We start from the raw sequence: 16,176 nt of genomic DNA, 5'->3' as shown, positions 1-16,176 counted from the left end.
ACAAGGCTACCTATTGTGCAGCAGTCTGTGCCTAGGGATGGATGCACTTGTGTTGGAAGGCCATAATGGAATAAGAAAATACAGAATAATTTAAATAATAACATATAAAAAGGGAAAGTATGGGGTTGTAGGTTAGAAATAGAAAAGAGTTACTGCTTTAAGGTAGTTTTCAGCTAGATATTGATCGGATACTGCTAATGTTTGGTGGATCTTAATGCTATAAAAGGCACTTGAAACATTCGGCATTTCTCAAGGTGTTGGCATACGATGTTGGACTGTGGTGCTGCTGCAGTGAAGTGGTGTTGGTCCCTCTGAGGTCAGTGGTAGGAGGACTATGCCTTTAGTGCAAAGAGATGTTTAGCGTGCAGCGTCTGCATATGGACCAGAGTGAGCATTAAGAAGTATGGATCTCAGTGGAAGCAGGGAAGATGGGAAAAGTGTAATCAGTGCTGTAGTCTGATAGCTGAGGGTCTTCATCTGCAGACACTCAGATGATGTCTTATGCATATAGTTCATGACGGCAGTGCAGCCAAGGTGAAGGTTTCAAAGATTTATAACCTTTATAACCTAAGCTTGATGTCACACTTTGAGAGCACTTGGGACAAAAAGTGGAGCATGTTCATAAGTCTTCTAAGGAACAAAGTTTAAACAAAATATTGTTAAATTTATGTGCAAGCAACAAAACATACCCATGTTAGACAAAAAGTTAGGGTGTAAAGGTAGAAAAACCCTCAGATTTAAGGGGTAAAGAAGGCTTGCGGAGATAAAGTTTAGTTGAGTTGCTGCCTGGTGTGGAATGAGACAAAAAAAACCTGAGGTGCAGACTCATCAAAAACACAGTTGTTAATTGAAAAGCTGACAGACCTGTAACTACAGCAGCGCTTCTGGCCGCCACTATAATAAATGTAACTGTACATTTAGAGTAATTTGCTAATTTGCCTAAGTAACACCCATAGACAGCAACATGACATAAATACATTAGTGGAAGCAACAACTATAACCAGCTTGTACAGGTTTTTGGCTGCTAGATGGATGGATCGGATGAGCTGGAAAAGATTTACAAAGCAGAATAGAAATGGAATTGCAGCATACAGGATTTCTGTATTTGCCTAGTTCCCAAGGACGCTTTAAGACCTGTAGATGCCCAAACATATTGTAGCATACAAGAAACATTTTTAACTTTTGTATGCATGTGTGCACATGCCTGGAAAACTTGTACAGATGGAGTACACATCTGCAAAATGCTATGCATTTCAGAAGCAGAAGTAATAACATTTACGTGTCAAGTAGTTTTTTAGGTAAGTAATTAACTCTTCAACATTCAGAATGGAATTATAAATATCCAAAAGGAGTTTCTGGTAATAAATGCTCTAAAGGCACATACGCATTGGGTCCACAGGAAAGACTGGAACCTGTATGATCAGTTTCCTAATGCAGGTGTTACAAATGTCTGAAACTTACACTTCACAGTTACCCAGATCTTTTTATTTGGCATATAATGAGTTCAGCCACGTGACATCTCCTCTGTGCTAGGACTGCTCTCTGTCTCCTGCTTCTGTAATTCTGAATTATGGTGTTGCATTTTATTCTTAAGTCCTACTCATGCCAATCTTTCCCACTGCATTTTGACTGATGTTTTACATTCTCTAAACATCCCACCTCTACGTTAGGCTTGGGGTCATCACTGAAGATTTCTGTGTTATCAATGATACATTTTTAAAATAAAAAATGAAGTTCGCTGCTCTGCAAAGTGGATCTCATTTTCAATATGATACTTCTTTCTGCTTCCAGTCTTCTCTTTTGGCTGTCTTCATCCTGATGCAAATCAGTAGTGCAGAAGCAAAGCTAATGAATGCAGCTTTACACAGTTTCTGTCTTTGTTTCCTTTCAGATATACTTAGAAAGTTTCTATTGAGATTTTTGGAGACAAGTGATGTCTGCTCTCAAGGGCAGAATCTAGTTGATAACCAAATGTGGAGTGAGGTGGAAGTGTCTGTTGCAGTGCTGCTTTCAGGAAGAACCCACGAGTGTACATATGTAGTCTTGCTTTCAGCATGAGGTTGTTGTACAGTTTTTCACTAAATACCGGTTGTAAAAGATTCTTGAATGTGTGTCACCTTAAGTTACAGTTCATGGATCTAAGGAAGTCACTCAGAGAATGGAGCAGGAAAAAACATGAGAAAGAGGTAGACTGTGTGACTTCTCTGTGGGATGTGGAGTTTTGGCAGCTAAACCAAATCCCTCTCTTGCTTGAAGGCTTGATCCTAATGTCAGGGTAAAGAGGGCAGCAGACCCCTCTGGCTGACTTAAGTTCTTAGTCTGTAAGACCTCCTCAGTACAAATGGATAAAGACCACAGCTCTGGGAGAAGAAAGCGGACATTATTTTATGAAGTGTTAAGGCCAGTCTTCATTGAACCCTAATTTCTGTCAAAGAGTTATCATCCCTGTCACAGTAAATGATACTTGCAGCACAAATGGCAATTAACTAGAAGTAAATAGTAGAACGAAGTCTGCAGACTGTTTTTTGAGGTTGATGAGTTGAAAGTAGTTTCAACACGTTAATGCTAAGCATGATAAATCATAGTGTGCCCTGAAAAAGACAGTCATGTAATTTACCCGAAACCATCAGGAATTACAGCAGTAGGAATATGCCTGATTTGCTTCAATCGATAACAGTTTGTGAGTCTGTTTGTTTTCTTCTGTCAGTTTTCCATTAAACAAGTAATGTGTTTGTTTTTCATTGTTTCAGGTAGCCTGCCCTATGAATACAAAATTGTGATAGCAGGAAATCATGAATTGACCTTTGACCAGGAATTCATGGCTGACTTAATCAAGCAGGACTTTTACTATTTCCCCTCTGTTTCTAAGCTGAAGCCAGAGAGCTACGAAAATGTACAGTCTCTTCTAACAAACTGCATCTATCTTCAAGACTCTGAAGTGACAGTGAGGGGATTCAGAATATATGGCTCCCCTTGGTAAGCAGGTTTTTTAAGCATACATAAAACCATTGTTGATTGCTATCACATCAGCCATTTTGTATGCATCAGCTGTATTGGGATTGCTGTATTTAGAAGCAAAGTAATACTGAATTTGATGAAGTTTTATATTTTCCAGTAGTGAATCATTCCTTTAACAAAATAATGTACTTGTATATGGGTATTGTCAACCAAATAATGATGGGAAAAAGATAATGTGCTGTTCAAACTCTTAGCCAGGAGCAGTTCTCTAATATAGTCCATGTAGGAGTGGTTTGTGTCATAAAATATGTTTTCTACACTTAGTGAGTTTATATAATTAATTTTATTTCAGGGGTATGTTCTTTTGACAGTTTTCATACTACAGTCAATTCTTAAGGCTTATTAGTGTATACAGTAGTCGCTTAACATAGCAAGCTCGTTTCAGTATTTGTTAAGGCTTATTTTAATATCCCTCAGAATCTTACTTTATTTTATATAGTAATAGCTTTCCTCAAGGTATAGCTGAGCTTCTAAACGAAAGACAACAAATCTGTGGCAACCTAATATTTTGTGGATTTTGCTCTACTGCATAGAGTGCTCTACTGCATTAGAGCTCTCTGACAGTATTGTTGACTGATGGGCTTTGGCTTCCTGACCTCCACCTTGGACCTTGTACGTGCTGCTTGTGTGTGTCTTACCTATGTTACATTACTACTATATTTATTTCTGCTAATGGGACTGTAAATCCAGTCTTTTATGAATATTTGGTATACACTTAAGTTAAAATTCATTTTAAAAGGCAGGTTTTTAAGGGAATCTGATATTATTCTTTTTTGAATCACATCAGACTGGAATGTAGCAAACAAATTGTCAAGTCTGATGCATATACCTCAATGTGAATTTTCAGTGTGAATAAACTGTGAAATCTCTTGGATTTTTTTTTTAATGAAAATTGGCATTTTCCCATTTGGTTGCTTGAGATAGGTTTTAATTTTCTCTGAGCTTATTATTTCACATTTGTCTACAATAGTGTCTTTCCTCTTAAATGCACTCTTCTCTTTCTCCTTCTTGGATCTCCAGATCTTTCTGGTTTTTTTTTAACCTACCTGCCTGCTGTGTTGTAGTTCGTCGTCTTCTTATGTCTTCTGTGTATTCAGTCGATGTACGAGTTACTTAATTTTCCAAATTATTAGGGAAGATATTAGATGGTATCCGTCCCAGTATTAACTTCTGATAAATGCCACTTGGCATCTCTGAACGTTTTGATGTTCAACTGTAAATACTGCAATTATGTTCTGTTTACAATATGTCTGGCAACTTCATATCTTCATTGCAATATTTGTAACCAGGCACTGTATTTCCACTGTCAGTAATAATCTTCCAGGCAGTAAAATACCAAAAGTCTCATTAAAGTCTAGATAAATTAAATTAAAGCAAAACACTGTCTATAAAGTAGCACTAAGCAAGGGCTAAAGGAAACCATTTGAACTTTCTGTGTATGATTAGATCTGTAAAAAAATCTGTTGAGAAAACTTTAGTTCACCCACTAACCCATAAATAATGTTTCTGTAGAATCAGATCTGCCGCCTTCCTTTTGTGTGCTAATCCTGTCACTTTACACAAGTTGCCTAAGCTATCTGATGTGACCTATTCTTCATGAAAAAAGATTGCATTCCATATTTTATGGATCTTTGGGTTACATCTAAACTTCCACACTACATGTCTCACAGTGTTGCTAATTCATCTCCTACCCACTTACAGTCCTGGAAGATGAAAGTTGTAAAGTCTTTTGGAGGTCTTTGCTTACCCCACATGGTTTAGTGTCTTGTTGTAAGTCTTTAACCCAGACTGTTTTGGATTTGGAGGTTTCTTTGTTATTATGCAATGCTGAATAAAGTTTCCATGCTAATTGATGTCATATCCAGTGAAAATGGCAACAATGACAACAGTGGCAATAATGTCAGTCTTCATTAAGTCTATCAGAATAGCAGATGCAGAGGTAACAAAGTGACATCAGCCAGCTCACCAGTCAGAAAACTCAGGAAGAGAAACAGCTATTTTGTGTGGGTTAAACTAGATGCCTGCTAGATTGAAAGCTGTAATACAAGTCTGTGCCTACCGATCACTACTGTTCTTTAGCATTTTTTTTGTTTCTATACTTCATTTGCCCTGAAAAGAGAAAAGATAAATTTGTCATGGCCTCTCTGAGAAATCAATCTCAGTTGCTTTCTACATCGTAATAATGTAATCTCTAAAAAACTACAGAAATTTGGTGAACTTTCCATGGTGAATCTTTTTTTGCCCTTGCATCATGAAGCCAGCCCTTTAGAAAATGCTTATGAATCTAGTCAAGACTTCAAAATTTATAGTTCTTTAAGATCTCAGAGCTCAACAAGAAAGCTGAATTTCCTGCAGTTCCTTGTGGAGTATCCTAAAATATTTTCCCTCCTTGAAAATATGCTTTATGAAAATAGCTTTTTGAATGGGTTTGTTTCATTGGAGAACTCCCACTTACAGTTTGTGTTTGTTGTCCATACATGACTCTTATTTAACAAGACAGTGAGCTATCAAGAAACTAAAAGGCTGAAGCCCCAGAACCTGTCTTTACACTTTTGGTTACAGCCCTGACCTTCTGCATTACTTCACCATTTGTAAAAATAAGTACCAGCTGGAGATACCCTTCCTTTGTGACACAGGTTAATTAATAGTTGGTGAACTACTTTGAGACTGCTGGAGTAAGGTCTGAGTGAATGCCACGCAGCAGTAATGTGATGTGTTTACCTGTAGCCATCTGTGTTTCCATATATGACCTGCACGCAGTTAGATTGTACTTCTGCTTAAGATGTTTTGGTTGCAAAGTAAACCATGAGAGCTTGCCAGTCTCTAATCCCTTTTAAATATGCACTATTTGTGTGCGGTTAAATATTTTCAATAGCACTTGGGTATTTTGATCTCTATTCTAGAACTCATTGATTATTTTTAATTGCAGAGAAGAAATGGGACACTGACGTGTGTTGAACAGCAATGCTTTAACTCTCCTGGGCTCCCAAGGGCAAGATTTCAAGTGCCAGATTGAGTCTCTGCTTACTTGCGAAAATCTGACTACCTTAAATGTTAATTATGCCAGTGTTATCATCGAGGAGGGAGCAACAATTTTGAAATGCAAAGCATGAAAGCAGCTATGTAGGAATTGGTATTTGCAACACCGGTATCTTGGACCACAGATTATCAGTATAGATGATGTGGGAGAGGAGAACAAAGGACATTAGATACCTCATGAGAAAGTTGGGAATACCAAGATGGTATAAATGTCCAGAGCTATCTCATATTTTAGAGATGGCTGCGTTTGGCCTAGGAGGCTGATGCTTTTCACAGTGAAGTACACAATGTTAGTGACCAGATCTGGGTAAGCATGGCATCATTAGGAATGCAATGTACTTCCTTCTAGCATAGCCTAGATGCTGGGAATCATCATTTTTTTCCTATATAAAGCCTGGACACCATGATTTTTTTCATAAAAACCTAGGCACAGGAAGATACACTCTGGTTTCATCCCAGCAAAACCCAGGACATGGCCAGAACACTGACCTGGGAACAGTCCTGTGTAGGGAATAGCCATAGTTGCCAGGAATGTAAAACAATGTTCCTTAGTAGCATTTATTGGGAATTGGAAAGCTACTCATTGGAAAATACTTCTAAACACCCTTATTTTTTTCTAGAGTAATATGAGAAAAGTCAGACTGAAAGACAGAATAACCTGAATAATTCTGTGTGGTGATTCATATAGAACATATCATTGACTGCTAGGCATGCCCAAAGATGAAGCCATTTTCAAGAGAGGTTTAATTCATTTTTCAGTAACAAACGGAATTATAACACAGAAGTCAAAATGCAGCAAGTGGGACCATACGCACTAGGAGCACCAGGGAGGTGGCAGAGAATCCATCCTTAGGTGTTTTCAGGACTTGAGTAGGCAGTTGTGGCTGAGGAGGTCTTGTGGTGATCGGTGGTAGGGAGCGATAGGTTGGACAAAAGTTCTCCAAGGGTCCCTTTTGTGCAATGTTTCTGTGATTCTGTCAGTCCCACTGTGGAGCTAGAGCTATAGTGTTAGTATTGATACCTGAAATGAACAGGTATCATCAAAGTCCTTCCAACAGGAGGTTTTGCTGTTGATAGCAAACTCTGTACAGGTCTCGACAGGTGGTTTAGAAGTCAGGAAGCTGAGATAATAATGGAAATTAGAATTTGGATTTAAAGCAGAAGGTTTTTTCGGTTTCATCAGACTGGGTATTATCTCTATGATGATGTCATTCATGGAACCTTATTAATAAATGATTAATAAGTGTTTTGATTATAGATTTTCAGCCTTCAGTTAAGTTCATTACCCCCACAATGTGTCGTTATTTTGCAGGTGAGAGTTTTAGTTCAGCTACAGCTGAAACACAGATAGCCTATACAATCCATTTGTGCCTCTGCACTGCTAAAGATTTTAATTGCACAATCACACTCTCTGTTTGCACAAATAACCCCTGATATGTTCAGTGTGCAAGATCTGCTATGCTTGCTGAATGATTCAACTATATATTTTTCCTTTTATAGCCATTATTCAGACTTGCCATGTAAAAATAAATGCCTATAAAGGTGCACATACGTTTTTGTATCAACATGAGAACACCTGTCTGAGGTTCATATTTCTATGTACGATCCTGATTGTTGTAACATCTGCTTTTCTGCTGCACAGGGTTCCACTAATGACTCTGCTCTGCTATGTGTTTTTCCATTGTGTTTTTTAGAACTCAGTGGGTAAGTAATTTGGGCCTCTATTCTGATGATAAGACCTGAAGACTCATAAATTGGCCCCTCATCAATAACCAGAAGCTGCTCGTGTCTGGCAAAGGTTATACTGGCTGTTCTCCCAAAGTCTAACATTATATCCCTTCCTCAAATTTGTAGAAGAGATGTGTAACTGCAGAGGAGCAGGTATTCTGTGCGTATGCTCTGATCCTGTGAAAAATCGCAGGAATTGCAATGGCATTTTCTATTAATAGGTGGATTATTGTGCATTAATGGGAGGGTCAGAGTATGCATTTTACTTGACATAGCAAGAGAAAGGCAACTGGCAGAAGGAACATGTCTTCTTCCTAGTCACTGAATTTCCATAATGCTTCTAAGCAGCTCTACACAACTGAAGGAGTAACTTCAGTCCTCCTGCTTTCAAACAGGTATACAAAGTAGCAGAAAAGGGGTTTATCTCTTTTTTTTTCATTTTCTACAGTGTGGGAAAGGAAGGGACAATGAAAGCCCTTTTTTTGCCAAACATACCACAATTTCGTTATTCTAGATGACATATTGCCCTGGATAACTTAAAGAAGCCCTTTAGGATGAGATAGTCTCCAGAGTCATTATCCAGAGAGTGGCTTTTTGCTTGGCTTTGATTATCTGTAGGGATCTATTCCAGTGAAACAGAACCTCATTTTTCTTTTTGCACAATTACAGTTTTCTCTGCTTTCTATGTATTCTCATTTCCTCCTTCATTCCTTTGTTATAGGCCATCTGGAACTTCAGAAACTTTCATTTCCCATTTACGGAAAATCGGAGAGCAAAGATTAATTTCAGCTTAGAAAGACACTCTCGAGCATTTATCCTGAAGTGACAGGTGCCTGGGCTAGAGTCCTAGGTTTTTGTAGCTTCTCTCGAAAGGAACATTGGTTAGAAGTGGCCCTTGCATGTTTACACACATTTTATTGGTGCACTGCAGCTACCTACACTATTGCAGTATGCAGCCAAGTATCTGTACTCAAGCTGTATAGTCCAGCGTGATCAGTAGTGTCTTAGCTATAGATGTGTAACTCTCATCTGACTCGTTGTTTTGTCTGATTTGTTTTTTTGTTGCAAAGTAGACGGCTTTGTCATACTTCTCATATGTTCTCTCTCTTCTTTGTGTGTATGTGTGTGTGCACACACGTGTGCACATGTGCACTTTGGACAGAGAGACTGGTAACTTCCACGTGGATTTGGGAACTTTTGAAAGAGCATGCAAAAGGCAAAATGTGGCAGACTTCTTTCTGTTCCATGCAGACTGCAAGCCACCCATACCTTGGGTCTCTGTTTCAGTGCCTTCCTCCTCCATCTTCTCAGGAACAGTTTTAATAGTCTTTTTCATTCCTCACTGAACTCAGTTTCCATCAGTAAAATAATGTAGCAAAGATTTATAGATTCATTTCATGAGAGGGACATGCTTTCATTTTGCCAGTGATGAATCATCTAATGTTTACTTTCCCAGGCCTTGTACAAATCTTTACAGTCATTGCGGTGAACATCAATTAAAATGAAACTGCATTAAAATAAAATATTGACTTCATTTAACCTAATATACCTCCCATGTTACAAGTGTGGCTTCCAGACAGAGCAGCTGCAGCGGCAGCAGCAGTGCAACATGTTATATTGCAGATTTCATTCCCTGTAAAATTCAGAGAAAATAATAACTTCTGCCTCAAAGAGACCACTCTGATTCTTAGGTCTTATACCTCCTTTAAAATGTGAAAAAAACCTATTCAGTACCTTCCCCATGACTAAAATATATAGGGACTCAGAACTGTGTTATTGGACAAAACCATACTAGAGTTTTTCTAAGTGAAATACCTAATCCTCCTATGTTCTTGTCTTTTTTGCAGTCTCACTTGGTCAAAAGATAAAAATACGAATTACTGAAGTGCAATTGTTTATGTACTGTTTTCTAAAGCAAAAAAAAGACTTTAAAATTCTTGCAAACCTTAGATTAAGTAGAGTTTTGAGCAGGTGGTTTGTTTTCATGTTTAGCTCTGTCAGTGCTACAGTTTGTATGGATGGATATGGAAATGCAGGATGTGGACATATTACGGAGTGCTGGGTTTTGTTTGCTCAGAAAAATGTTTTTAAAATGGTAGATGTTCCCTGATTTTTAAAGTTGGGAACTATTTGGAGCTTTTTTTAATTAGTGACTTTAGGGGCTGGCAATGTAATTGAGCAGTTTAGGTAGATCGACACGGTTCTTGAGGAAAATGAAATCACAAGCGGGAATAATAGATTGTACTAGATATTGAGAATTGAGGCATCTCAAGTTTTAGAAATTCTGTGGAGAAGGTTGGTGTCTAAGCCTGCCTGATGTGACTGTATTACTCTGGTTAGGATGCTGAAGATGTTTTATTTTCAGGCATTCAGTAAAAGGTAGGTAGGATATGACAGATGTGTAAGGAATGGCAATGGGTTTAGAAGAAAGATAGCAAAATTAATCATCCTTTTAAAGTATATTAATTAACCATCTGAGGCACATTGATACAGGTTTAATTTTATTTTAATAGAAAGCTGGTGTGATTTTTTTTTTTGTCTTCCATAGTTATTGGAAACCGTTTTCCATTTTGGAAAATGCTGCTTCTAAAAACAGTTAAAACCACAAATCACTGTTGTTTAGTTTGCAGCATATAGAAGATCAGGGAAGGTGGTGGGGATATTGAACTCCTGAAGTGTGAAAGGTTTTCCAGGGAGAAAAACTCTCCAGAAAGTGAGAGTTAAGAGTGCACTTGGACTGCTCTAAAACCTGACTTGGAAATACAGGAAATGTGAGTTTCATTCAGTAAACACTAGGTGTACAGGTGCTATTGCTCATGTGAGCAATCATTTTGAATTCAGGAGAGATCTTTCTAGTGAACACTGCGGTACAAATTAAGTGGCTGAAATGAATTAGCAAGAATCATTAACATGGCTGAAAAAAAATGTGTATGGAACGAAATAAAAATTTCCTAGGCTCCAAGTGAATTCTCTATAGCATGTTAAAGGAACATAGTTGTTATTAACTAATTAAACTCTGCAGTTGGTTATGTGAGCAAATGAAGATGTAAACTGAACTACACCTGTTGTAGCTCATAAACATCATCAGTCAGACCAGTGTGATAAATTCTAGTTATTATGTGCTCATGAGAAATTTTATTTTTCCATTTCCCACAAGATTTTTTTAAAGTCACAGCAGTTTAGAATATCCCCTTTTTCCTTTGTTGTTAATGAGCATTCCAGAAAATGTTTTCTGTCAAACCAAATTTCTTCCCAGACGCATTTGCAAACATTACCTAGGACTGAGGAGTCTGGAACAGTTCAATCCTATAACAGAATAGTCACAATAAAGGAAAACCAGTAAGTCAAACAGCTTTGCATGCTCCGTACTTGTACTTGTTTGTGTTATTAGGGATATGAATCAACAATGTCTGAACACATTGTGTGGCTTTGTATTTCTGTATGTGAGTGGGGATTTGCATTTGCTTGTTTTCTTGCAAATGTTTCTAGCTTTAGTTAAGTTTCAGAGCAGTCGAAAAATATATTGCTTTACTTTAATTAGCTTGCTAAGAAAAAGTCCTTTCTTGGGCAGTAATTATTAATTGTATATTATTAAAATGAAGTAGTTCACATTCAGTTACTTAGGAGAAATAATTGAATCTTCTGATCCAGTAAACTAGCTCACTTTGGATTCAGCTGGTTTTTAATTTAAGACCTGTAGAAGAAGAGACCTGTAATTTCTCTGCAGGGAATAGGCTTCACTTTCCTGCAGTTCGTAAACCACAAGAGTGAAATTGCAATCCCCCCCAGCAGTTTTCTCTTTATTTTTCACGTTTGCTTGAAAGTTTAATTTTATGAGACAGAGCTGATTTTAGAGTTTAAAGTGCTTTTTTTGTTGTTTTGGTGCTTTTTCCCCCCCATTTTTTCTTGAACAAAAGGACTAGAACTCTATCTGTAGTCTCAGACAGCAGCAATTTCAGGATGTTTCAAAGATGTAAACACAGTTGGGTACTGCGATGAGCCCTTTGGCAATATTCCAAGAAAAACACAAATAGCTAACTAATTTGGAGCGGATCTACGCGGAGCTGATGCTCAGCTGGAGTAAATTGGCAGAGCTCCACGCGCTTTTGAGCCATTTACACCTGGTGAGAATCAGCCTCCCTACTTCAGGGTAGCTTGTATATCTGCCTTTTCCCTTGGTTTTTACACAATAGGCACGTAACTACAGTGAGAAGTAGCTGGTGGCTTTATGTTGTGCTCCAAGTAAAGAACTGTAGGTAGAGCTACCATCACAGAAACTAATTGTAACACAGTTATCTCGGTTCTTTCTCTTTTCCCTGACCAGATTTTAAGGGACAAAGTAATTTACCACTTGTTGTGAAACTTTTATATCAGAACACTTTCTTTAGATTTGTTGTTCATAAATTAGTTTTATTTAATAAATGAGCATCATTTAATATGAATTAATATGAGGATTTTCTTCCTCAGTAAGAAAATAAATTGGAACCAGTATTACAACACAGAGCTGCACCTGTGTGTGTCAAATATTTCTAATTATGTAATTTACATAGTATAATTGTATGATTTTTTTAAGGTTATCTCAGAATTCCTTGCTGGCTGAATATGCACCTAGGCGTTTAAGCTGCACCTTTTTGGTGTGGAAGGTTGTAACAGCAGTTGGTTTCTGTTGCAGCACTGTGGGGAGAATTTAGGACTGCAGGAAAATTTGGACTTGGAATTTAGGATTGCTTGGATGTTGTTTGCTTCAGGTAGAAACATGGTATATGATGAATCAGTTTGTTCTTCTTTTAAAAGAAGTAAGTTCATCTGTTCCTGATGGAAGATGTTAAAAATAATCAGCTTTATGCATATATGCACATGTGCTGTATTAATTTATTAGTTTTGGAAGCATTTTCATGCTTGTTTAATTCAAAATGGCTTTGAATTTTTGAAGGAAAAGAAGATAAAAAAAAAAACCAAAAAGGAAGGAAAACCAGAAAAGAACTGGCAAACATTTAGTCCATATGGCCTAATTACTCCTGGTATTTTGAGAAAAGATATTAAACTTGATGAGTTACTAAACTGAGAAGTGGCTACTGTGAGGCCCTTTTTTATTGATTCTCATGCACCTATTACACATTCTGTGTATTGTAGTCATGTTTCATCTAGTAGAGTCCCTTCGGGAGCTGCATTGTAAATAAATCCACAAGTATAGCATCTCCATTTGAAGGGATATTTTATCTCGTCAGTTAGCAAACTTCTGCAAAGTCTTAAGGGACTACAGTGAACACTAACTAGCTGTATCTATGGGATAACGTTCTTTTCTTAGCTGTTTGGTTGTCTGATAGTGAAACAATGTGAAAATGCCATGCATAGATGGGTCTCAATTTTTTTCCCTTACTGATTGTACCATTCATGACAAGTTTTACATTTAAAATAAGATGGTGACTGTACTGTGGAGAGGGGCTGTCAACTCCTCCTCTCTCTCGACCTTTCTTCTTTCTATGACTGTCAGCTATCAGTATCTGAAGTACAGTCTGGATAACCTGGCTGTCCTTACATTTTCACGTATTGAGAGTTAGAGACACTGAGGGAATAGACTGAGACATCAGGAACTCAAGGCCTTAGCCTTGCATTAATGCCATAAAATCATGCTGAAAGTCTGTACAGTTCTACATCTGTAATGTCAGCACTGCAACTCTTGACTAATTATTTCAAATTAGCTTTTACATTTTTTTGTTGGGTTGATTTTATTATTTTTAAAATATATCATATGGGATATTCTCAGTTGTCTCCCAGCATTTGGTGTTGGCATGTTTTAAATCCAGTCTTTCATTAATTTTTTCTCCCTACCTGTTATCTTGTTATGAAGATAAAGTAGATTTCATTTTCATTTTCATTGTTTTATAACAGATTAATGTTTAGAAATGATCAGCTTGTATTAGTCACAGCTCATTCTTTCTTCTTTCCAGTCAGAGATGTATGAAAACTTTACTAAACAAAAGATGAATGATATCATGTGTAACTCAAATTGCAAAAGAAGTAATTACTCACAAAGGGCCATATTCTGATTTTTATCCTCCTTTCCTTTTGTGAAAACAATAATTTAATTTGATTCAGAGATTCAAGGATGACAACTTTGAATGCAAAGCATGTAAGGCAAAAATACCAAGAACATGGCAAACTTCCCTGTTGAAGAAATGTTGTCTTCCCTGGACCGCGGACTGGTAGTGGATCTGAGTTCAATTTTCACTACAGCTTCCTGAAGTAACACTGTGCAAGCCATCTAGTGTCTTAGCACCTCCATTCCCTCCCTTCTGCTTTCTCCTTTCCATCTGCTCAGCTATACTCTGTTGCCATGTATTCCAGGGGATAACCTTATATGAGATTAACCGTAATTTGCATTTATTAAAGTATAAGGCCTTAGCTCCCATTAAAAAAGTTGTGGTTCCAATATTATGAATGAATGCATCTGAATTTCTTTTTTGTGTAATTCAGTTCTTAATTCACTGCTTTCATACCTCTTCTCTAAAGTCATAGAACACTTGGCTCTCTCATGTTGAACTTAGTCGTAGTATAAATCTCCTCATACTCCTCAAAACTTCTGAAACCTGTTTGGTTTAGATCTCGATTATACTGCTAAAATGCTCAGGTGCCAAGTTGTTGAACAGTATTCCAAAGCCTATGAACTACAGTGCCCTGCCAGTTCTTCTTAGCACTAGTGCCCCAATAGCTAGTTATGTCCCTGCTGACTTTGGATGTTCCTCTTGAATGAGAGGAAGGAAAAACAGAAAGATGAGTGTTATTTCACAACTGCTTTTGATGTAGAAACAGACAATACTCCACAGAAAAAAAGAAATAGATGGACTTTCATGAATCCTTACTTGGCAAGAAAATTCAGTAAAAAACAGTAGAAATAATCAGTGTAGGGTAGTTACATACTGAGGAAAAGCTAAAAAGGCAGGCAGAGACGTTGGGTAAATTCAGTTAATACAGTGATGAGGTATGTAAAAATATGAACCTCTGAAGGATGTGAACTGCAGGCAGACAAGGAAGCTATACAGTGTGTATAATACTGTATACCATGTTCACATGACTGTAGCTAGTTGTAACAGTTGTAATCAAGGACAGAAAAAATTAGACTTAAAACGTCCAACGGTGAGATTTCTTGGGCTGGGATTCAGGATGTATGGGGGTTTTGCCTGTGATTGCCACTGCTGAATCTAACTGCTTTTTGGTGCTCCACGGACCTTGACCGATCACTTTTACCAGAATGACTTTCAGCATGCATAGTCCAGTCTTCTAAATACTGAATATGTGCGGCTCTGCAATTGTCAGAAAGGGGATTAGGACTGAGAAGACTGATTCACTCAGTTCTTTTCCCACTGAGCGTTTTTACAGTCGCTAGCCAATATCTGTTTATTTTCCTATCAGAGGAAAATGACAACTGTTATGGAGGAAAGACTGGAGCAAGTCACATTTGTTTGTGAACTTTTGAAACTTATTTTGTAAGCAGAGGGATTCTAGTGAGAGAACCCGCTTTTAGCTACAGAAGTGATTTCTGTAGGAAACTACCGAAATGAGTGAGGAGGTGCATTGCGATTTAGTTCTGCTTTTTCTGCTCTGGAGGTGTTTTCACCAAACCCTTTAGTAAGCTAATGGCCATAGCTTCCTGGGTATGGGACTATGCAAGGGAGTTTTCCCAAAGTCAAAGAGAGTAATTGCTGCAGTAAATCTCACAGTCCTCAAGTCCTTGTGGTAGCTGGCACCCTGCAAATACTATGGGCAGTGCCATGGTGCGAATATTTCTTTGACTGCCTGCTGGTGGCCTGCCATGTTTGTGGCCAATGACTAAGTACAGTGGAGTGTCCCCTTGAGCTTGTGAGCGTACGAAGAGGAAGGAATCTGTTCTTTAAGTTAAAATGTTTAAATTGAGTCAAGGTAATGAAGAATCAGATTTCACTCTCTTATTGCTCCGAATGCAAAAATCTATGCACATTGATAGTTTTCCCCAGTCAAGTATCCTTTTCTTTTTGTGTCCTCTTTTTGTCCATCTACTGAGCTGGTTGAGATGGGACCAGTAGTTTAAAATTGAAAACCTTCAATTTTCACATAAATTACAGGTCAAATCTGTGCACTGCATCACCACCCTTTACAGTAAATCAAATGTAAAGCTAAGTTATGCTCCATTTCTTGGACTACATGGTAGCTCTTTCCAGTAGTAACTGAATAAAAGAAAAAAACCCAATAAATAATTAAGCCACTAATATGTTTGACCACTTTTTTTTTTTTTAGGATGTCTTTTTTCTGTTATTATTGTAACAGAAATGCTCCTTTCAAAGACAACTAAAGCGCTAATGATAGCTAAGAAGGTTGTTCCTAGGAGGTTAAACTGATTTAATTAGAATTTGT

At 37.6% G+C, this 16,176-nt stretch overlaps 1 protein-coding gene across 5 annotated transcripts in view; it reads left to right on the top strand.

Moving 5' to 3' along the window:
• MPPED1 (metallophosphoesterase domain containing 1) overlaps positions 1–16,176 on the top strand; it is a 65,946-nt gene that overhangs the window by 32,345 nt on the left and 17,425 nt on the right. For all 5 annotated transcript variants that reach the window (XM_054088703.1, XM_054088694.1, XM_054088714.1 and 2 more), the window contains exon 4: positions 2,755–2,976. In XM_054088703.1, coding sequence (XP_053944678.1) covers positions 2,755–2,976 — 222 coding nt within the window. The remainder of the gene's footprint in view (positions 1–2,754; positions 2,977–16,176) is intronic.

Source organism: Cuculus canorus, chromosome 1, assembly GCF_017976375.1.
Source record: "Cuculus canorus isolate bCucCan1 chromosome 1, bCucCan1.pri, whole genome shotgun sequence".
NCBI lineage: Eukaryota > Metazoa > Chordata > Aves > Cuculiformes > Cuculidae > Cuculus > Cuculus canorus.
The sequence above is the reverse complement of the archived record's forward strand: the minus strand, read 5'-3'. Positions and strand labels throughout refer to the sequence as shown.